This window comes from Pimephales promelas, chromosome 20, assembly GCF_988280905.1.
Source record: "Pimephales promelas chromosome 20, fPimPro1.hap1.1, whole genome shotgun sequence".
Taxonomy (NCBI): Eukaryota; Metazoa; Chordata; class Actinopteri; order Cypriniformes; family Leuciscidae; genus Pimephales; species Pimephales promelas.
In genome coordinates, this window is record NC_142788.1 from 1,568,001 (window position 1) to 1,592,454 (window position 24,454).

At 38.5% G+C, this 24,454-nt stretch overlaps 1 protein-coding gene and 1 long non-coding RNA gene across 2 annotated transcripts; both read right to left on the minus strand.

Moving 5' to 3' along the window:
• Positions 1 to 690: 690 nt before the first annotated feature.
• Positions 691 to 19,765, minus strand: stxbp3 (syntaxin binding protein 3). The gene is made up of 19 exons (XM_039671329.2): positions 19,670 to 19,765; positions 18,465 to 18,514; positions 17,097 to 17,178; positions 16,855 to 16,931; positions 13,480 to 13,552; positions 13,296 to 13,396; positions 13,059 to 13,204; positions 12,877 to 12,970; positions 10,983 to 11,107; positions 10,744 to 10,842; positions 9,515 to 9,581; positions 9,359 to 9,424; positions 9,159 to 9,239; positions 8,941 to 9,076; positions 8,113 to 8,219; positions 7,691 to 7,792; positions 5,456 to 5,541; positions 1,513 to 1,661; positions 691 to 1,430 (listed from the first exon to the last, which is right to left on the minus strand). Exons 1-19 carry the CDS (start codon positions 19,749 to 19,751, stop codon positions 1,330 to 1,332), a joined length of 1,824 nt encoding a protein of 607 aa, XP_039527263.2. The 5' UTR covers positions 19,752 to 19,765; the 3' UTR covers positions 691 to 1,329.
• A 564-nt stretch (positions 19,766 to 20,329) lies between these two features.
• Positions 20,330 to 23,552, minus strand: LOC120468090 (uncharacterized). Its single transcript, XR_016148145.1, has 4 exons — positions 23,202 to 23,552; positions 22,305 to 22,375; positions 21,922 to 22,050; positions 20,330 to 20,452 (listed from the first exon to the last, which is right to left on the minus strand). It is a non-coding gene; the product is annotated as an uncharacterized LOC120468090 (long non-coding RNA).
• Positions 23,553 to 24,454: the final 902 nt, after the last annotated feature.

The window sequence follows — 24,454 nt, forward strand, 5'->3', positions numbered from 1 at the left end:
ACAATAACTGCTAAATATCAAACTGTAAGAAATTACTAAAGTAGGGCGATTTTTAGTATATTTTTTCTTTAGAAAAAAAAAGAAGAAGGAAAAAAACCTAAAACAAATATTTTGCCAATATAAGAAAACAAAACAAGTGCATTCATCAAATCATTTAATATGTTTGGTTATTTTTTGAGAAGGCTAATTAATATATATTTTTATTTAAATTTAGTTAAATTAACGAGTAGCATCAAAATAAAATAAAATCATTATACTCTAGCAGAAATGTTTTCATCATTTTCTAGAGTAATCTTTTTGTCCCTGCAAATAAAGGCATCACTTTTCTGTCAGACAGAGCTGTGTAAATGCATACAGGCTTCATACAACATGCATTCAGACGCTCAACACGCACATCCATGTTTTCACGCATTTCTTTGCAGTTTAAGTCCCAAAATAGGACAGATTTGATAAGATCGAGTTACTAGCATCCAGTCCTCTGAGAGTCGAGTTATTGTGCGGAGGGCCAGCAGTCACCAAAGACGGTTTCTGGGACACTGTGTAATGCATAAATAAAGAAGACTATCTTCTTACATTTGTCTCTTATGAACTCCAACAGGAATTGTATAGTTAAATCCCTCATTAAAAGCAAACACACACCAGCCGTTTCTTCAGGAAGTGAATGACAATGACAACATCCACAAAATCATATATTATTGACACAATATATCTTTATGTATTAGTACAGATGAAATTAGACCACATTACAAACACTGTTTAAATGTTACAAAGCAAATTAGAATTGAACCACGTCATTCACGTCATGTCAGTCGTTCAATACAAGTACACATTCAATCCCTCCTCAGTTCATTCTTGAGTATACACGTTTTATACAAGCAAACGAGAATAAATATGTACAAATCAACCTAATTCAAGAACAAAAAGACAAACATTAAAACATCTTTTCAAATTGACAGTCAAGGTTTTTTTTTTTCTTTTTACACATAAACACACAGAAGAGTGTTAATCCAGTGCACTGGTAAATAAAGGCACCAGTGTGTAAGGCAAGTACGCTGATGTCATTTATGCATTATTTAACATGTGCTTCAACTGTATTAATAGTGTTACACAAGTCCTGAATCATCTTGAATGTTTTATTCTCCATGATATTTTATTAAACCTCAATGATCTCATTGTTAGTGAAGTTAGTATTAAAGACTGTAGCCTGATATTGTACACATGAAACCACCCCAGGATGTGTTTATTTGTTTCCTGTGGAAAGTGTTTAACTGAATGAGGAGTAATGCAGATGGAGGTTCCCTTCAGTCCCGTGTGTAACCGAGGCAGCGCTCAGGGTCGGTCCTCCTCAATGCTGAACTTCTCCATGGGTTGTTTGCCCAGATTAAAGATGTCCTGCAGCAGATCGCGCGGCGTGAGGACGTGTGTCGAGCCTGAGGACGATAGCCACAGGGGATTGGAAGACATCAAGCATGATTCAGGGTTAATGCAGGTGATGCTGGTGTGGACCCTTACCGATGATGACCTCGCAGGATTTATTAGCCTGCGTGACCTCATAAGCGCAGCGCATCTCTGAGGGACTGACCCCCCCCAGGAGGAAGATGATGAGGCGTGAGCCGCTCCTGAGGTCATCCGGAGAGCTGCCCTTGTGCTTCTGCCGCGCACTGACACCAAACACACACCGTCAGTGGAAGAACACACACACATGCCCTCCGCATACAGTGCTGTTCAAGAGTTTGGGGTTTGTTTAGCTTTTGGAAGACGGCGAATGTTCACTTATTTGATCGAAAATACAGTAAAAACAGCAATAATGTGGAATATTATTAAATACCTGTTGTCTGTGTGAATATAATGTAAAATATAATGTTTCAGCGTCAGTCGTCAGTCACATGATCCTTCAGAAATCACTCGCTCAAGAAACATTTATTATCATTCTCGATGTTGAAAACAAATCAAATTATTGTGATTTTGATGAATAGACCTATTTGAAATAGAAACATTTCCTAATATTATATAAATGTAATACGTCTGTAGTTTGACAGAAGCTTTTAAAGCCAGCAGTGTGAGCATTAGGTTTTGACGAGCCTGCAATGCATTGAAACATCGTCTTCTGATTAGATCACAAACTAAAACGGCATCTATAGTTTCATCACATCTCACGGCTGTCCAGTTCACTGAGAAGACGGATCGTCTGAGGATTATATAAAGGCGTACAGATGTAGGCTGATGTTTCATTTGGGTCCACTAGTAAAGTTTACTAGTTTTATGTCATTTTTCTTTCTTCAGTCGAAAAGAAATTAAGGTTTTTGATGAAAACATTCCAGGATTTTCTCCATATAATGGACTTCAATGGGAACCAAACGGTTCAAGGTCCAAAAGACAGTTTCAGTGCAAACTGTTCAAAGGGCTTTAAACGATTCCAGACGATGAATAAGGGTCTTATCAAGCGAAACGATCGCTCATTTAATAAATAAATAACAAAGTTTAAGTTTTTAAGCCTTGCTCTGTTCTGTGTGACTCTCCTGTTCGAACTCGTTCATCAAAATGAACAAATCTTTTTTCGAGTCATTTGGTTCATTCAACGAACAAATCGAACGAATTGACTCGGAAAAAGATTCTAACGAGTTCTAACAGGAGAGTCACGAACGTGCGTCACAGAACACGTCTTGCTCGCCTTGCTCTGTTCTGTAATGAGCGTTCGTGACTCTCCTGTCTGAACGAATCTTTTTTCGTGTCATTTGGTTCATTCAACGAACAAAATGAGCGGGTTGACTCGGAAAAAGATTTGTTCATTTTGATGAAAGAGTTCGAACAGGAGAGTCACGAACGTAAACTTTGTTATTTATTTATTAAATGAGCGATCGTTTCGCATGATAAGACCCTTATTCATCGTCTGGAATCGTTAAAAGCCCTTTGAACAGAAACTGCCTTTTGGACCTTGAACCGTTTGGTCCCCATTGAAGTCCATTATACGGAGAAAATCCTGGAATGTTTTCATCAAAAAAAACTTAATTTCTTTTCGACTGAAGAAAGAAAGACATGGACATCTTGGATGACATGGGGGTGAGGAAATTATCAGCAAAAGTTGTTTTAAAAGTGAACTACTCCTTTAACTTTCCCGGCACAGTTTTATAATGAACCTAGAGATCACTAGCGTTGTGTTTTGAGCCGCTGCTTTGGTAAAGCATCTGTGAAACGGAAAGAAAACAAAATGGTGATATCATCGCATTATCACAAGACAAAGGCTTGTGTCGGTTTGGGAACGAAGCGTCTCAGAGCGCTTCATCACAACAACTCCTGTGTATCCAATTTCAGTTGCATATATTTTGTTCTTGCTTTGATTGTTTTGCACGTTGACAGTCAGTGTGAGATATAGGCTGTATTTGAGTCTTGTGTGTATCTTTGGATTAGTTTACAAAATAAAACAATACTCTTTGAATCAGAATCGTATTGCATTTCAATGTTTTAAACCCCAAATCTTTTCAGGAATGTTAGATTCAATGTAACTAGCTACTTCTTGGCCACAATTTGTAGTGTAGCAAACGACTTTTCCAGTGACTGTATCTTAACTCCTTTAACTTTAGTTTCAGAGCTTCTCCAACACTGCATCCTGGCTGAATAAAAGTATTCATTTCTTTAAAACAAAAAGAAATCTTACTGACCCCAAAGATTTGAACAGTAGTGTATGATCTGACATCATGCAATTACATCACCAGCAGGAAATGAGAAGAGATTTCATTGTAGGTGGTCCATGTTATTTCAAATAAAGAAATAACATGAAACCAGGCAACAAAAATGAACCTAAATGAATGAAATGTGTGATTATGTGAACACAGAGCAAGCAGCAAACCACCCGAAGCTGACCCTTGCCTTACCTCACCACTCTGAAAGCCCAGAGGAACGAGAAACACACATTGACTACGACTGGAGAGTTCAAATATGCCAAGATACTCAACCTAGAATATGGCTTTAAAGCCAGGCTCAGACTACAGGAGTTTTTGAGCCCGATTTACCCTTTCCAGCATGGGTTTAGGTCAGCCCAGATGATCTGGTAGAGGGAGGCGTTGACAGATCATATCTTAAATCTGCTCGCGGACACCAGACAATATCAGACATGTTTTATATTTAGGATTTAAATCAATGATTACGTCAGTTCTTCCACAATAGCCAATGAGAGACAAGTCTAGTGACAGAACTTTTGAAATGGCGGTAAAACCAGCGAGGCGCTTAAGACACTTAACCGCTAGTTGCTCCAGAGGCGTGCGACCTCTGACATATACAGCAATTGTAAGTCACTTTGGATAAAAGCGTCAGCTAAATGAATACATGTAAATGTATTAATTTATATATTGTAGTGTGTGATGCGCCATGACTTTCATGGTGTGTGCAGGTTTGAGATTTTAAAGAAGAAAATGCCTGAAGTTTCTGCTGATGTGTGTGATGCAACCAGATTTCACAATCAGTTTGGATTTATAAACTCCTGTAGTCTGAACTGAGCTTAAGTGTGTATCTTAAAGTAAATGATACAGTCATTAAAGGCATAGTTCACTTTGAAATTAATTTTTGGTGTGTTTTATCTTACCTCAAGGGCATCCAAGATGTAGGTGTCTTTGTTTCCACAGTATTTTCAATTTTGATATTTTTAGCTCAAACCGTTGTTGTCTATCAGTCATATAATGGAGGTCTATGGTCACCACCTCAAAGAGCATGCACAGAGAAGTCCAAATTAAACATGATTTAATGACTCGTGAATGTAAGTACACATTGATGGCCTAAGACACGAAACGAGCGGTTTGTGTGAGAAAACAAACAGCAATTATATAGTTTTTACCTCTTGTATTCACAGCCACGTCCAAGTGATCTGAGGCCCAGGCGCTTTGGTCTGCGCACGCGTCGGAAGTGATCTCTCGCGCGTATACGTCACTCAGATTTCAAAAGTGTTATCCTTCACTGAGAAGATCTAAACATATTTAGATATACAGGAAATCGCAATGGAAGACGATTTCGATATATCAAACGACAACGTTGATTTTTTTTTTTTGCAACCGCGCGAGAGATCACTTCCGGCGTTTGCGCAGACCAAAGCGCCCATGCCTTCAGATCACTTGGACGTGGCTGTGGTTACAAGAGGTAAAAAAACGATATAAATACTGTTGGTTTTCTCACACAAACCGCTCGTTTCGTGTCTTAAGCCATCAATGTGTACTTACATTTACGAGTCATTAAATCATGTTTAATTTGGACTTCTCTGTGCATGCTCTTTGAGGTGGTGACCATAGACCTCCATTATATGACTGACAGACAAGAACGGTTTGACCTAAAAATATCAAAATTGAAACTAATGCTACACCTACATCTTGGATGCCCTTGAGGGAAGATAAAACACACCAAAAATTAATTTCAAAGTGAACTATCCCTTTAAGACCGGAGGGAACAGTGAAACAGAGTGTGGCTCTACCTTACGGCACGCGAGCCGTTCCACGCAGACGGGCACTCAGACTGAAACGGCCAGTCTTTAACCTCCAGTTTGTTCTCCACTGCATCCTACCACACACACACACAGTTGACAAAACCAAAATATAACACAGTAGTCTTTATTAGCTCTTCTTTCTAATGCACAGTGGTGGATCCACAGGAAAACCGTATTCCCCGGGGTTTCTGTGGTCAGAGAACTCTAAAGGTGCTACAAAAAACCTGGACTGTATTTTTGTCATTTAATAAGGTTAATATTGATGCTTCTGCTAGAGAGGATGTATGTGGCGCAGTGAAAGTGTTAATTGGGTTTCTTGCTTTAATAATGGCATTCATTCTTGCTGCCTGAGATACTGTGTGTGATGCAAAGCCCTGTTATACTGCGTTCCTGTATAATGATGGTTTCTATCGCCGTGGAGTCATGAATCATGATGGGATTAAGAGGTGGATTCGTTTTAGTAGGACACCACTGACGGCTTAGCATAGCCTGACGGGCGCTAATGCTAATGCATAACACAGCGACAACTTGTGCAATTCAGTGTTTATTTCACTGTAATCAACTAGAAATCACATGGTTTTCACCAGTGTTAAAGTACTAATATAGATGACAAGGAAATCAGACTGTGATTTCTGGAAGCATGACATTTGATCTGTCAGTCAAAGCCTAGGATATAATGTCAGTGCCCTTAGCCATGAACACATGTGCATTGGTCTTACATTACATTATACACTATATAAGTGTAAGCTCATATATCAGGGATGGAGAATAAGGATGGCATGCGCTTCGGGACACTCACTTGCCCTTTTGGGATGATGAAAATCAGTGTTGTTCTTACATGTTTGTATTTCCAGTATATACATTACGGTTACAAACAAGACAACGATGTACAATAAGGTCAGCGAATGTTAGTCAGCAAACTGCTCATTGTTAGTTCATGTTAGTTCAGGTTCAATGAACAATATATTATATGTATTAATCTGTAATACACATATATTAATCCAAGTGGGGTAACTCATCCGATAGCCAGGGGGTCAGAGAAATAATTTGGGTAACACTTTAGAATACGGTTCCTTCGTTAATGAATAACTACACAAGAACTAATGAGTAACACAATATTAACAATCTAGTAACTATTATTAACTAACAAGAAACTCGGATTAACGAACTAGCAAGTAATAGCGCACAGACGAAAGTGGTAGTTCACTATTAACTAATCAATAACTACTATTTTTTTAATACTTCCCAGAGAACTACTGAAAAAAGTTTATTAATAATCTAGTAACTACTATTAACTAAAAGAAACTCATATTAACGAATTAGCAAGTAATAGCTCACAGATGAAAGTGTTACTAGATACTTCTGTGGGAATTACTAATTATTTGGACTCAAGTGTTACTACATGATCTAGTCATGATTTGTGCAAACGTTTGAGATTTTTGGTGAACTTTAGTAACTTTTAGAAAATGTCTTTAGTAACACTTGAGTCATTACTAGTTCGTTCCAATGATCTTCACTTTATAATACGAATCCAAATAATTAGTAATTCCCACAGAAGTATCTAGTAACACTTTCATCTGTGAGCTATTACTTACTAATTCGTTAATAAGAATTTCTTTTAGTTAATAGTAGTTTTCTAGATTAATAAACTTTTTTCAGTAGTTCTCTGGGAAGTATTAAAAAAATAGTAGTTATTGATTAGTTAATAGTGAACTACCACTTTCGTCTGTGCGCTATTACTTGCTAGTTCGTTAATCCGAGTTTCTTGTTAGTTAATAATAGTTAATATTGTGTTACTCATTGGTTCTTGTGTAGTTATTCATTAACGAAGGAGCCGTATTCTAAAGTGTTACCATGATTTGCTATACCATGGTTTCTGGACTACAAGTCAAAATTTTAATCATGTGAACCGAGGTACGATTTACACTGAACAAAATTATAAATGCAACACTTTTGTTTTTGCACACATTCAACTTAAAGATCTAATCTTGTTCTGTGTACACAAAAGGCCTATTTCTCTCAAATATTGTTCACAAATCTGTCTAAATCTGTGTTAGTGAGCACTTCTTTGCTGAAATCATTGCGGATTAGAGCGTGTGGTTATTGCACAGGTGTGCCTTAGGCTGTCCACGATAAAAGACCACTCTAAAATGTGCAGTATAAGAATAAAAACTTTGGGTAATAATACTTTGGGAATAAAAGGACAGTGTTAGAGTAACTCACCTCCATAACATCTTTGATGACGGGTGTCCAGCGAGAAACGTTGTAAGTCTCCTGGTCCGAGCGGTCTCTCCGTGCTTGTTTACGAGATGAGAACATGCTCGACTGTTATGAAGAGAGATGAAGGTGAAAAACTAAATAAAAAAACTTGTTCGTCCCACACCAGACACCAGTACTTCACTACCAAGTTCATTCAATAGCATATTAAAGTTTATCAATCCTAATAACATTTCAGTATGGGAAATGGCTCATGGGTATTGATACTGAAAGACTGGCATTGTAAAACCACACAGTATACTCTCACTTCCATATTCCTCAATATGCTCCAAGCTTCAAGACATATCACAACCAAATAAGTCATTAGTATGAGGAAGTTATATGACGGCAGTTGGAGAAAGAGGAGAAAAACACATCCGCGGACTCACTGTGGAGACAATGGGGACCCCCAGATGTTTCCAGTTAAGGATATACCCGGTTTCATGCTCGATTTTCACATTCTGGATCAGTTTATTCAGGTTCTCCTCTGTTGTACCTGTCCATGACACACAAACACACACATCAAGCACGAAAACACATCAGCCGTTTCCTAATCTCTACGGGCCAGTTGTTCAAAGGTAAGCTGATTGTCGGATTGGATCAAATCTTGAAAATGGGTTGTTGAAAAGGGAAAGAAGGAATCTCAAGTCAGATTAGATCAGGGAATCCAATCCTTGTTTTAATCTGGATCAAACCTTCAGTTTGTGCTGTTCAAAACTTGTCAGTGGGATTTGGATAACTTTGATCAAAAAACAGGATTATCCTGTTGGATTTCAAGGTGGATTTCAGGAAGAAAATGTAGTAAAACTTTAAAATTGCTCAAATAATACATTTGTATCATTTGTGTATATACTTTTATTTATATTTTGCACTTGACTTGTGTAACAGTGATAAAGTAGACATTAAACTAACAATAAAGCTATTCAGTATAGTAAAAATTATCATCCCCATTTGTATTTTTATCTCAAAATAAGAAACACTTACAGTGACCCCATGTTGACTCTTCTACCTGTTCTTTACATAGCTGTGATATGTTGTCCCATTTAGAGCACTGGTAATCTTGAAAACTGTGTATCTGGATCAATGTTGCATAAAAGTAAGACGGATTACCTGATCCTGGATAGGAAAAAATGGGATTTCAAAATCCGGATCATTTTGATCCAGATTAAATGTTTTGAACAACTGGCCCTACATGACATGAAAAGAGAAAGATCCACCGTTGAGACTGAAGATGTAGAGAAGGACGGCCCGGATCTTGTCAGTGGTGTCATACTGGTTCAACAGCACAGGAAGTAACGTCCTCATGGGGTCCTTGACCTTCTGCCCCTCAGCATCTGCACCTACAGCCAGATCCTACACACAAACCAGAGGCCTGAACATACACACTCGGCCCAGAAGAGGGCGTCCTTTCCCTCAAGCGATCACCATGCTCTACCTGTTCAGCTTTGCAGAGTTTTTCCACATATTTCTGATAATGGCCCATCAGATCCTCGGCTAAACTCAAGTGGATGGTTTTCTGAAAGAGACGGGAAACATAAAACGTCAAGAGGGTTTGTACAGTATTTTAGGCAGCCTGTTGAATGCATAGATCGCAGGTGTCATGTGACGGCACACTCTTCCAGGCATCTCGATTACCTGAGTAACCTGCTTACGGAAGGCTGGCATCTTCTTCATGAGCTGCGAGAGCGCTCCGATTGTGATCTGCCGATGACACACTCGTATGAGGGAATCAGTAACTGGAGACTGCTGTTATTGTTCTGAGCTGTTATTAACTGTAAACACATACTGTACCTTCCCATCAGCCGACTGCTTCTCATTTCTGCCGGCAGAGATGTCCTTCACCAGTTTGGGGATTTGCCTTTGGAACAAACACACGAGAGCTGCTTACACTGCTATGGATGTTTATGATAATAACAGGGCTACACTGCATGTGTCAAGCAATCCCATAATGCACTGCAACAAGCTCCAAGGAGGACGGAGTTGAGAGAAATGTATAAAAATACACTACTTTGTTATAAGATTTCAATTTAAAATAAACACTGTTCTTTTGAACTTTCTATTCATAAAAGAATGCTGAAAAAAAACATCAAATCATCACATCTGATGATTTCTAAAAGGTCATGTGACACTGAAGACTGGAGTAAGGATGCTGAAAATACAGCTTTAAGCTTCAAATGGTCTTGTTTACACTTCTGGGCTTCAGGGTCTATAGGAACCCAACAATTAAATGAGTAACTGTACAAAAAATATACATTTTTAATCATACAAATAATATATCATACGTTTTTTTGTTTACTTTGTTTCATCTGTTCATTAATGCTGTGTTTTTGGAGATATAAAGTACTTTTGTATCCATATACCACACAATTCCTCAACTACACCATTAGCTTGCATATGAAATATTATTTTTTTATGATACATTGCATTTATGCTCTAGTACTAGGCCTTCATTTCCATGTAAAAATGTTCAGATTTATACCGATTTTTTTTTTTTTTTTGACACATGAAGAAAATATATTTAGTTTTTTTTTTTCACATTTCTCATTCATTTCAATGTGGGGTCATATTAACCCTGAAGACCAGAAGTGTAAACATTTTTCTTACATACCTTCAGAACAACCGAATCAAGCCCAGTTGTGTGTGTGTGTGTGTGTGTGTGTATAGATAATGTATGAAAAGTCACAAAATCTTATTCCACTGAGATGAAGGGAATCTTTTTTTTATTAAGTAAAAGTCAATTGGGGTCCTATAGACCCCATGACCCGATCGAGGGTTAACATCACAGCAATAAATTACATTTCACAATATGTTCACATAGAAAACTGCTATTTCAATTTGTAATAATATTTCACAATATTTCTGTTTTTCCTGTATTTTTAATGAACTAAATGCAGACATATTTCAAAAACATGAACAAATTTTAATTTGAAACAGTATTTTATTAAATCTAGAGAAGTACTGACACACACAGTGAAGTTAAATAATATCTGGTTCATTTGAACTGGAGTATTTCTACTCACCCAGTGACCTCCGCAATGTGCATGTGACGTAATTTGACCCATAATTCATCCTCTTCATTCAGCAAAGCTTCTTTCTTGGAGCCATCCTTTGTTTTATACCTAAGAGTAAACGCACAGCAGAACCATAATAAGAACAGGGGTGTGTTTAAGGTAATGTCTGATTTCACACACTGATCCTCCGAATGATTACAGTAATCATTACAAGCTCGTTTCAGAGTGATTTGGCTGAGGTGACGCACTCATAGGTGTTGTCCTTCATAGGTATGAGGTCATAAGCCATGGCCTGGTAGGTGAGCTCGTGAAGAATGGGGCTGACGGGGTCCAGCGCACGATCAACGATCAGAAGCTGAGCCGGCGTTTTTGCCTGAATATGAAAGAAAAATTCTGATGGTTTGTGTCCCTTACAAGATGACATCAGAATAAAATCCAAGACCAGAATCAAGCCTCAGGGAGGAATGAGGAAATGACCTTATTCACCAATCCCACAAGGGCTTTTCCTACAAAATTACTCATTCAAAGTCTGAATGTGGCACTGAACAAGCCATTATTTTATTATCATGTATTATACATTAATTTACTTCTTGCTGTAAACATTTCGGATTTACTTAGAAAGACTTTCCTTTTAACCAGCCATTGTTATAAACACATTTCAGAGCAAATAATTATAAAGAAAATACATATTTTGTGAAAAGACTGAAATACACTACAATTCTAATATGCTGATTTGCTGTTTAAGAAATATTTCTTCTTATTATTATCATCATCATCATCATCAATGTTGAAAACAGTTGTGCTGCTTAATATTTTTGTGGAAACCATTTCTTCAAGATTCTGCGATGAACAGAAAGTTCAAGAGAGCAGCATTTATTTGAAATGAGAAACTTTTGTAACATGAGAATTTATATTTCACGATAAATCACAATTTAGCTATTTTGGTTATTAAAATTAAGAAAAAATAGTTAACAGTTTTTACCTGGAAAAAATTTATTTAATAGTACGAAATCCTGCAGAAATTGAATTATCAAACTTAAAAATAAGACACAGCTTAGTCTTCACTGTATGACTGAAATCTAAATTGATTCTTATTAAAGACACAAAAGTCTGTTGTAGTTTGATTAATATTAATAATAATAAAGAGAGCACAGGATTATTAGGCTGCTCTCTCTTTACGGCCAAATGCGCAGAACTAATACGCTGATACACATCAGGTTTCACTTCACACACCACCGGCTGTTTCGGTGTATCCTCCACACGGTGGGCAGTTTGACAATTGTTTATGTATTTGTCTATTTAGGTTCATTAGGCAGCAGAAAAATTCACAGTTTATTGCACTTAATAAGTCTCAAAATCATGCACGTTCTGTTCCTCATTCATGCATGTCAATAACTTTAAAGGAGTAGTTCACTTTTAAAAAAAACTTTTGCTGATAATTTACTCACCCTCGTGTCATCCAAGATGTCCATGTCTTTCTTTCTTCAGTCGAAAAGAAATGAAGGTTTTTGAAGAAAACATTCCAGGATTTTCTCCATATAATGGACTTCAATTGGAACCAAACGGTTCAAGGTCCAAAAGACAGTTTCAGTGCAAACTGTTCAAAGGGCTTTAAACGTCTCCAGACGATGAATAAGGGCTGATAAGACCCTTATTCATCGTCTGGAATCGTTTAAAGCCCTTTGAACAGTTTGCACTGAAACTCTCATTTTGACCTTGAACCGTTTGGTTCCCATTGAAGTCCATTATATGGAGAAAATCCTGGAATGTTTTCAACAAAAACCTTAATTTCTTTTCGACTGAAGAAAGAAAGACATGGACATCTTGGATGACATGGGGGTGAGGAAATTATCAGCAAAAGTTTTTTTTAAAAGTGAACTAATTCTTTAAGTAGTTCTGCGCTATGCAGATATTTTTATTTACATACCCCTAAATCAAAAACGATAGAAATTCTATCATCGCTACAATATTAACTGTCACTTTTGATCAATTTAATGCATCCTTGCTAAAAAAAAAAAAGTGTATTAATTTACACATAAATACATTACCCTTAACTTTTAAAGAGTATTCTGCATCTCAAGAAAACATTTTTTTTTATGTATAAAGCTTTGTATCCAACCAATATGTTGTAAACACTCTCACCTTTACTTTCGAGTTGTCATCCAACTCGTAATGTCGCGCCAGTTTATTATCCACAAGTGCAGCCAACTGCTTTCCATATATGAGCGCTGAATCTCTGCAGACGACAGAATTCAATCATTCGAAGTCCCTTCAAGCATCAGGTGTACTGCGAGCACATGTGAAGTGAATAAGAGTGTGTGTACTTCTTGTATCTGACTCCAGGGTACTCGTCCAGCGTGGCGCAGAGAGTTACGATCTGATCAGCGATCCTCTCCAGCGTCTGATCTCGGTCCTGACTGTCCGGACCGTAGACGCTCTTGAAGGCCTCTGGGCTGTCACAGGTGAACACCTGCACAGGTGACCCATAAAACACAGTCATGCGCAATAAAACACTCTGCCAGACCAGCCTACATGAGTTTGAAGAACACAGATGAACTCACCTGTGCTTCCAGTGGCAGAAACGAGATGTTGATCTCTTTACACACTTTAATGTGTTTGGCACAGTTCTTCTTCATCTTGTCGAAGAGCTCATCAGGACAGTCTGGGGTCATTTCAACATAACAGTAATAAAAATGTCACTGCTGCTAAAAACAACACACAATCTAGTTGAAGCAGTGAACTCACAGTCAGTGAAGAAGACATATGCAGCTCTGTATTTGGGTTTGGGATTGAAGTCATTGATAAATGCATCAACACACTGTAAATATAAAACATCCAGGTCACAAACAGATCATCACAATAAAGTAAGGCTTATTATGTACACTATATGGACAAAAGTATTGGGACAAATCAAGCCATGCAGTCTGCACTTACAAACATTTGTGGAAAAAATGGGTCGTTCCAAACGGTTCAAGGTCCGAAAGACAGTTTCAGTGCAAACTGTTCAAAGGGCTTTAAACGACTCCAGACGATGAATAAGGGTCTTATCAAGCGAAACGATCACTCGTTTAATAAATAAATAACAAAGTTTAAGTTTAAAAAGCTCAAACGCTCGCCTTGCTCTGTTCTGTAATGCACTCCTGTTCGAACTCGTTCATCAAAACGAACAAATCTTTTTCCGAGTCATTTGGTTCATTCGGCGAAAGAAACGAACAATTTGATTCGGAAAAAGATTTGTTCATTTTGTTGAACGAGTTTGAACAGGAGAGTCACGAACGCTCATCACAAAACAGAGCAAGGTGAGCTCGTAAAACTTAAACTTTGTTATTTAAAAAAAAAAAAAAAGAGTGATCGTTTCGCTTGATAAGACCCTTATTCATCGTCTGGAATCGTTTAAAGCCCTTTTAACAAGTTTGCAGTTTGTACTGAAAGTTTCTTTTGGACCTTGAACCGTTTGGTTCCCATTGAAGTCCATTATATGGAGAAAATCCTGGAACGTTTTCATCAAAAACCTTAATTTCTTTTCGACTGAAGAAAGAAAGACATGGACATCTTGGATGACATAGGGGTGAGGAAATTATCAGCAAAAGTTTTTTGAAAAGTGAACTACTCCTTTAAGACACAAAAGGTCACCAAATGCCGAGGCGCATGCTTTAAAGTTACCAAATCTCTGCCGATCTCATAGCTGAAGAGGGAAACTTCCACTGGCAGGAATATCTGCTCAGAAACTGTGCGGCGAGAGCTTCACCCAATGGGTTTTCATGGCCGAGCCTCACATCGCCAACTACAATGCCAAGCGTCGGATAAAGTGGCGTAAATCACACTACCAAGCGAGCAGTGGAAACCCATCGCCAGTCTGATGGGTGAGTCTGGGTTTGGCCTGACTATACTGTAGTTTGGTGGAGGGGGGATGCTGGTGCGGGGTTGTTTCTCAGGGGTCGGGCTTGACCCCTTACGTCCAGCGAAGGGAAGTCGTAATGCTTCAGCAAACCAATACATTTAGGATGATGATGTGCTTCCAACTAGTGTTGTCAAAAAACTCGGTACTTCGGTACCAAGTCGGTACTAAAAAAAAAAAATTTTACGGTACCAGCTTTTCTAGGTACCGAATACCAGGTTCGTCCAGTTCTGTTCTAGACGCGATGTCTGAAACGTGCACAGTTGCGTCCTCTTCATAACGCTGATATGGCTCTCTCTCTCTCTGAATCCACTTGTTGAAACGAAAGGAGGAAAGAGCCACATATGGAAATATTTTGGATTAGGCTAATAATGTCACGTTGCCATAAGAGGCCGATTACATGCAAATTCGCAATTTCAAATATAGGCGTGATTCAAGCGCGCTCCTAATAAAAACTCGTTGGCGTTGCATAGCAACGACAGACGCCGCGTGAGAGCAAGCGCTTTGGAAAGAATAAGCACGCGCAAAAATATAATTAAAAAACACGCGCGACATGTGAACGTCCTCTAAAGTGCTTTCGGGGTAGTTTTACGAGTACATGAGCACAGTAGTATCTACCCGACACCAGAGTACTATGGTATTAGTATTGTCATTTAATGTCAGTGCCAGTTCTAGGCGTATTCTTGCCTTTATAACTCGGCAGGTTTAAAAAGCCTTTTTAAAATTAAATATGAATTCAGTTTTAGATTAATAAAAGGACAGTCAAGTCAAATAAAACATGTTTTATGGTAATGCTACAAAGATACCATTCATAAACATTACTTGGTTATCAACGCATTGAGTGAACAATATATTTTTACAACATTAATTAATGTTTGAAAATGTTATTTATTACAAACACCTGATTGTTAATGTTTGTTCACTTAATTCATTGTGCATTAAATAAATAATGGATTAAAACTTTACAAACAACTTTAAAAATGTGTTAGTGTATAATATTGTTTATTTTAGGTCATTTTATCTAATCTTTTTCTAAAGTGTTTATAATACAAATGTACAGTTTCCATACTTGTAACCGTGATAAACACTTAAATATATGTAAATTTAAACTAAGCTTTGGTACCGAAATTGGTACCGAGAACCGTGAATTTTAACTGGTATCGGTACCGAATACTGAAATTTTGGTACCGTGACAACACTACTTCCAACTTTGTGGGAACGGTTTGGGGAAGGCCTTTTCTATTCCAGCATGACTGTACAAAACAAGGCCATGAAGACATGGTTGGATGAGTTTGGTGTGGAGGAACACATAGTCCTGACCTCATCTACACCTTTGGGATAAAGTGGTTGGAGATTGTGAGCCGGGGCTTCTGGTCCAACACCGGTGCCTGACCTCACAGATGTGCTACTGGATAAATGGGCAAAAATACCCACAGAAAAACTCAAAATCTTGTGGAAAGCATTCCCAGAAGAGTCGAAGCTGTGAAGGGGGACCAACTCCATATTAATGTGTATTTATTTAAGCATGTTTTCACTCCTAATTTGTTTGAGCCCTCTAAACGCTGTCAGAGTGATTTAGTGTGATTATCTGAACAAACCAGTGATCTCAGACCCCCTTGAAAGGACCCAAAAGTGAACCATACTCAGACCACCTTCGTTTGAGGGTCCGTTTATGGTTTGATTTTTATTAGATTTTGTGAAATGTCAAAGCAATGAGGTCCCGGTCTATTTTGCATATCATGACAAAATGTGTCGAAGTGGAGAGTCAACTAAAATAAAGGATGGCGAATCCAGCTTACAGCTCCTGCTTTTGAATCGAATCTTTTTCTAATGTTTTTCCGATTTGCTGTCGCAGTCCGAGATTCGCAGTGCCGAACCATCTCGAACAAGCCTGGTGTGTTTGTGTGTGCCGCGCTAGCGTTGCTGGGCAACATGAGATGTATACGGTGACGTAAGATCTGGCTCTGTGATGCTCTCTAGCCTGTGGAAAGGCAAACCGGCTCTTTGAAAGCTCGTCAATCGAACCGACTCCGAACCAGCACTAGCTCTAGCTCTGGAAGAGGGTGGAAAAGGGGGTATAAGTGAACTGGGTTTGGTTCTTTTAAAACGAACCATATGTGAAAACACCCTAGTGTGCGACGTCATTACAGTCCCTGTGGGTTTAATGATCATCACGGGTCCCAATACATTTGACCATATAGTGCGTGTGCCTGAACTCTGACCTTGGCAGTGGGGGTCATGAAGTAGACGGCCTTCATCTCTGGAACCGGTTCTCTGTTTTTGTAAATGTCCTCCACGACTGTGATCAAACAAAAGGCAACACGTTATGACAATAATTCCCCATCCAAGAGGAAATGAGAAAGCTTCCCTTCTGGAAAACACAGGAAGGAAGAGCGTCCGACTCTCACTGCATAAAGCATGTTCAACTGAACAACGGGAGCAAAACCTCCTCCCCTTCACTTACTCGTGATGCCCTCTGACATGAGATCGGACATTTTGCAGCAGGAGGAGAGGAGGCGGGTGGTAAACTGGTCCAGTATGAGGATCTGCGAGACAGATTTGACATCAATCACAACTGCGGAACAGGAACTGTTAAAGGAACACGCCACCGTTTTTTGAAATAGGGGTTATTCAACGTCTGCGCTACATTGAGATAGATTGGCGTTTTTTAACATGCTACCCGGCAACAAAGGATCCCATTCATTATGCTAAGCTAAGCTAACGGCGACGCTGCCAGACTAAGACAATGCACTGAGACAAAAACGCGTTTGCCCACCTATTTAAATGTAGCGGAGACGGTGAATAACCCTTAATTCAAAAAACGGTGGCGCGTTCCTTTAAAGAGATACTTTAAAGCTACACTGTGTGATTTTTACCGCCATCTAGCGGTGAAAAGATATATGACCATCCAGTGAATATTAGTTTCTGTTCCTCTCAATTCCGATTTCGTTTTAACTCCTACGGTGGCCAATGTAGTCCAAGATTAACATGGCTTCCAGTTCGACCTCGTCCATTAGTACCCCTTACCCGTATGTATTTTCAATGGCATATTATACACTCACGAGAATACTTTATTACTTGAACGAAGTAAACATACATTAATGAGCACATATATTTTTGAAAGAACTAAGTGTTTTTAGCTAAGAATAATCTAAAAGAGTTACACAGTGTAGCTTTAATGACTTACTTTCTTAAGAATCCAAGCAAAGAGTTTCGGTTCCCATTGACTTCCATTATATGTTTTTGTCCATACAATGGAATGGTAAAAGGACTGCATTTATATAGTGCTTTCACAGACTTACATATTGCCTCACATTCACCCATCCCCAAGTCAATGGGCAACAAAAATATATAGTTACAAACATTCTTCAAAATATCTTCTTTTGTGTTCTGCATGAGATAGAAATGCATCTAGGTTTGAATGCATTTCTAAATTATTCAAGTTTTTCATTTTTGCATGGACTATCCCTTCACGTAATTAAAAAAATCTGGTTTTAATTCCACTCTCAAACCAAGGTGCCCTTTATTAAAACAACCATCCAGTAATTATGCTTGTGCAGTAACACTTTATTCTTACACGTTACATGTACAGGTGTGTGCTGTTAATTCATATTACTCATATTATAAAATAAGGTTCCATCCATTTGTTAACATAAACTAACAATAAAAACTAAACTAAAGCATTTGTTAACCTCAGTTAATTTTACATTCAAAAGGTACTAATATATTATTAAAATAAAATGATATATCTGTAATTATACGGACAAATAGATGACGGACAGATAGAAAGATACTCACTACTGGAATCAATCATAAATGCATTCAAACTGACCTTCCATACTTCTGACTTTCTGCAGTCGGCAATGATGGTGTCCTTGATTCCTGTGACGTCAGATAAATCAATCTATTAGTTAAAGCAGTGAATCAGTTTTGCTGATGATGCATCATGGAACTGAAAAAAAATTCCAAGAAGTGTTATTTTTTTGTTCGGCTTGAGGGCAAAGACGTAGTCTTAAATAGAGATAAAAAAAATGAAAGTATGATTATGTTAAATGAAAGTAAAAGTACAAGATATGTTTTTACCAACTTTGGGCTTCTTTTAAAAACACACACACACACACACACACACACACACACACACACACACACACACACACACACACACAATTCCACTTCCTCTCTTAAGTTTAGATTTATTAATATCTTACTTTTTTTTAAGTAGTGAAAAGTCAGTCTGCCCTGCAGTGAGGACAATTGTATGAGTGAAAGGTGAATTTGATTAATGTGTCAATTTACATGCAGATCTTGATCTGTTATGGTTTTTTCTCCACATTTTGACTACTGTGTCTCTTTAAAGGGCCCTGGTTCAAAACTACTGCTATATATACACGTCAAAGTGCATTTACCCCTTTAAAATACTTGCACATAGCCTACACACATCAGAATCTATACATTTAACAAGGTAAAATGACTTTGTGCTTGTCACGGCTATCAAATGTTATGGACACGAATGGCTTTCCTTTCATTAAATGTCATAACACAGCACACCGGAAGTCGTTGATAAAGTTCACAAACACAAGGGCGCGAGAACTGAAGTTACATCATGACATCATCAAACACTCCGCGTCATCCAAAGTCATGACAACATACAGACAGAGGCCACAACTAACGTTATAAACCCGTTCTCCGTTAAAACCAAACACAAGCCCTGCAGTTCAAAGTGAGCTGAACCGGACAGGCTAACACTAGCAGAGAAGCTAACGGAAACAGTGACCCACTGTAACACATTTACCGAGACAAAAAACGGGACACACCCCATATCGCACTTTTTTTCTTATTTAACCCCAAAACAAACACCTAAATAACTTCATGAGGCGGCTGTAACTCCTCTGGGCAAGCCCAGCACACTAGTTTAACTGTGTCTCTTCAAACTTCTGACAGCTCTTCCTCTGGGCTAAACTCGTATACATTATGAAGTGTAGCACTGTGCATGCGAGGCGTGAGAAGAAAATCAACTGTTGCTCTCAATCAACTTACTTTGCCAAACTATCTTTTTCAAGCCGTATTCTGCTCCAGTTGCCATCTTGAGTGAGTCAAAGCAAATGCGCGCTCCCGTCATCTGGGAGGAGTGAGTGCGCGCGCATGCGAGCGTTGGATACAAGTAGAGGATATTATGCGCAGATTAATACGTGTAAAACTCGGATTTGCAAAAAAAAAAAACCAAAAAACATTAATCCCCAGTGAACAAAGATTCCGTTCATCAAACGGGTCATCAATTGGAGCGGCAAACGAGTGGCAGAATGTGTTCTGGCAAAACTTTACAATAAGGTCTCATTTATTAACATTAGTTATGCATTAGCTAACACAAACTATCAATGAGCAATTTAATTTAAAGCATTTGTTAATCTTTATTAATGTTAGTAAAATATTGTTATGTTCATGTCATGAGTTAGTTTATAGTGAGTGCATGTTAAAGGCACACTATGCAAGAATTGTACCTTAATAAAACAGTTTCAAAGTCATTTCAGTGGTAATTGTAAACAAACTCATAATAGGGCAAATCATCCTGGTAGTAAAGCTTGAGGGCGGACACCGCTGGAAAAATCATCAGCCGGAAACTGAAGCCTCGCGGGAGCCGCCATTGTAGCAGATGAGACTATCACCTGCTGTTAGCATCCCATTAATGGCAGTCGTGCGTTTTCTTCTTCTTTGCCTGTGTTGTTTGTGGTGCATTTACTGTAGGGTGTCTGATGAAGGGCACGATTTAGGGTGTCTGATGCAGGGGATGGTGGTGGTGATGGTGATCCAAGTTGCAATGGTCTGTAAATGAAACGTTTTTACAAAGATTAGTTATCATATTGATCACATCGAACAGAGAGAAATATGACATGGGTGACATACTCTGTGTGATACAAAGAGGATGATCAAAAAGTCAAAAAACATATGAAGCTCACTGAAATTGGAAAACATTTTAAATATACAAAATAAATGAACAAAACAACCAAAAAACAATAAAAGCAATGTCCCGGTTAACAGAAAATGCACTTGAATAAATAGCCAAAATACAAATAAAATGGTTGTAAACAAAACCCGACCATACCCTAAATTATTTGTTATTAAAACATTAACACACAAACCACTGTTAATTTAACATAAAGCAAGCAGCTACTGCGTGCATTGTCTGGCATGACTGAATGGGCTCCCTTAATAATTCCAAAAAAGCTGACAGTTCATCATGATCTCACACATCTCTGTTATTACCAATGAAGCTGACTGCACAATGAATCTCATATAATATCTAGGCTACACTTTGTTTGTTATAATTAGAGGATTTGCCAGCATACAGAATTCATCACTGAATAAAAAAAGTCTGTTTTGAGCAGTGAGGGAAGTATATCTTAAATGCTTCTGATTGGCGTTCAAGAAATCAACATGTGATTGGCTACATCGCTCAATAATGCAAACATGTTATAAATAGAAACTCTAGCCTGTAAATCGTTACTACTTTGTTTTAGTTGTTCTTGCAGATGACTAAAAATCTATTAGTTTTTATATGTTTTATAAATAAATATTTCTAGTTTGCGGGAGTACCGCAAATCGGTTTATTCTCCCGCAACTCGCACACACAGAGTGAGTGCATTACCGCTTGCACTCGGCCATCGAATCTAGTGCAGCGCCGCACTCTATTGCGTTGGGAGTGCACGTCTCTAGATCTAAGGCCCGACCCGAGGATAGTGTCAGCCCAGGTCGGGTCAAGTCCTTGCTCGGGCAGAGAATCTAAGCTCTAGTTCACGCTAAGGAACCGGGAGTTTGTCATCCAGTCTCTTTGGTATAGAGAGACAGAGAGAGACGACGAGGAAAATAAACAAGCATGCAAATGTAAATTATCGTGTCCAGAAAAATTTGAGTTTGCCATGCCTCTATCATATTTGCTGAGTGACAAAAAATACCTTTTATTGACAGTGATAGACAGTTGACAAATATCTATACCAACATAAACATAAAATTTGCAACGTTACAGCACTCAGCATTAACCTGATGTTGACAATGGAGTTCTCCTGTAGCCTTATTTAGGTCAAAGATAAATATTTCCACTACATTACTGCCCTGGCCTACCTGTAAACCATTCCTTTGCTACTAGTCCACTCGCTCCACTATAAGGTATAGGCTTTCCTGATGCAAAATTAATAGTACAGACAGTAAAGGCAGAGACAGGTAAAGGTCACATTTTTTAGGATCTTAGGATGCCAATAATCAAGACAAGCAAACAGGGGAAAGTTATTACATACGTGTGTATCAATATGTGAAGACCCTAGAGATGTCCCCTACTCGTCTCAATCCAGATGGATGTGGTGCTGGTCCACTGGGAAGACCATACTGTAGTTCCAGCCGTCGTGTGTGCTGACGCGGCAAGTACACTGCAGCCGTAATGCCGGACAGAAGGGGAGTCACACCAACATATGGAAAGAAGTGTAAATGGATGGAGAAGCATAGTTTACTATAAAGCTACGTCTTAGTTTGTGCTAATCTTGGCGAAAGCCGAGTACAAATCTGCATGAAGTTTTAACATCTACTCTCGTGTAATGGAAATCATGTGCAAAATAACTTTTAACTAGATTAGTTAAAGATAGTGTTTCAGTTGTCTTTGAGGTCAATTAAAACACATACTTACTGTACAAAGGCAAAGACGCTGTGCAAAATGGGCCTGGGCTCTGAAAAGAGCCTTTGGGGTGTATGTAGCTCCTGTTGAGAAAAAGACGAAACATGAAAAGGAGTCAAATATATTGCAAATGCCTTTGTGAATTAATGTGCACTCAATTTATCTTTATTGACTAAAACAGTATGTTAAGAAAATGGCAATTCAGAACTGTAGGATGACTTCTAGATCAATCACTCACTGAAAAAAACAGAAAAGACCATTCTATTTTGTTTAACAAAGGTTAAGGCTCTATTTTTATGAATAGCTGTGTGTCTTCACTTACTATCACTTTACTATAACCACTTCTTTGTATGACTGTCTAGTGGCATGCCCGCTTGTACTAAACTAGGTCTTTGATTGACAGGTCTAACGTTACTTTTCACGGTAAACGCACAACAAAAGAGCTGCTTTAATTTTAAGCATATGTCACTTAAACAAAATAATTAAAAATCCCTTGAGTGTAAGGGGTTAATATTATAAATGGACAGATGTATGATTGTTTGGAAAAAAGTCAGTCCATAGTTTTATGACCGTTTATTAGTTTAGCCTGGTTGTTTTAGGTTATCCTCAGACTGACGAAAAACGAGTTCCCCTCATGTCTAAAAATACATAGGCTACTGTCAAAAATAACTAATTGAAAATATTTAATGCGAGAACATAAAACAGTCAGTTAATAATTAAAGTCAACAGTTAGAAAATAACTGTTGATCCTCCGCCGCCAATCTCTGTCATCCATATCGTAAACATTTCTCAGAAAACTCGACGTTTTCTAACAAAATTATATTTTTCAATGAAAAAATAAGTACATAAAACAAAATAAACACTTACTGGCCTGAAAACGGTGTGTTTGAAAAGGATAAACATACTCACAGAGTCCGTTGCTGTAGACTTAGCTGTAGGCTGTAGTGTAGACGATGCTGAGATCACTCACGCGCATAGCGCACCGTCATAAAAACGTGTGCACGCGCGTGAAGGTCTTGATGTGGACCAACGGTTGCGCAGATATTATTTATTTAAAAAAATAGAAGCGGGATCGGCAAAATGGTTCATCACGGTTCCTCCACCGATCTCCGGAGTTGTGCATGAAAGTGGCTTTTCATCCCGCGGCCCGCCGATGGTTTACCCACCAAAGTTTTTTGTTGTGCAGGGGAAAATCCCCTCCCGATACTTTGCCGCTGGTGCCCTCCAATTGCCAACGTCGGCAAGACGTTCAGTGCTATCTGGGATTGACTCCCATTCACTTTGGCGTCACTTTGACAGCGAATAACTTTACATCTGAGGCATCCAAAGACTTCATTATTTATTTCTAAAGAAACACGACAATTTGTAAAAGGCTCCAGTACTTTTACGTCACGGCACCGTAGAAGCCGTTTTAGTAAAAATATAGGCTAAAGATTGTGTCATAACCACGGGACTCTCTGTCGCACAATAGAGAAATTACCGTATAGACAGGAGGAGAAGCTCACGGGCAATCTTTTACTGTCTATGAGGCAATCGGGGGGACATGGAGGCATAAAGTCAAGGGAGAAGCCCATAGATAGAGAGTCCATTAAAGCAACAGGACAAAATATTTCAACAATGTTTTTGAGGAATTAGGTGACTCAGATTTGTCTTGGCATGTTATGCAAGTTTGAGAGGAGCGCCCCAGACAAATCTCGCGAGAATCACGACATGCTTTACGGCAACGATGTCACATAAACAACAACACATGAGGCATGGAGACACTTGCGCCTCTCTGCTCAACCCGTAAATCAATGCATCGATCCGCAAGATTTGTTTGAGCTCTTAAATGGTCTAGTGGGAGATCTTTTGCCAAGCGTGTCAGACGTTACAGGTTCTCTCTCATTAAAACTGAATATGTCCATCAGTGGAACAGTCTATATCAAGCAGGGACACGTTTGTGTGCATTTTATTTAGTGATTTCACTGGAATGAATAGAGAGTCTCCGAGTGAAGACTGCAAGACACACACTGAATCCATGACACTGATAGCAGCGGACACGAGCGCTCATGTTTGAGTTCAAACACACATTTCAGTGCTAGATCGCTTATTTAATGCAAGAAATGCACACTATGCAAGATATGTACCTTAATATAACAGCTTCAAAATGGGTATCAGGCTGT

Coding starts and splice junctions, on each gene's coding strand:
- stxbp3 (XM_039671329.2), bottom strand. CDS start 19,751: ATGACGGGAGCGCGCATTTGCTTTGACTCACTCAAGATGGCAACTGGA. Junction 9,077..9,158: donor AACTCTGCAAAGCTGAACAG/GTAGAGCATGGT, acceptor GTTTGTGTGTAG/GATCTGGCTGTAGGTGCAGA. Junction 7,793..8,112: donor GGGTCCCCATTGTCTCCACA/GTGAGTCCGCGG, acceptor TCTTCATAACAG/TCGAGCATGTTCTCATCTCG.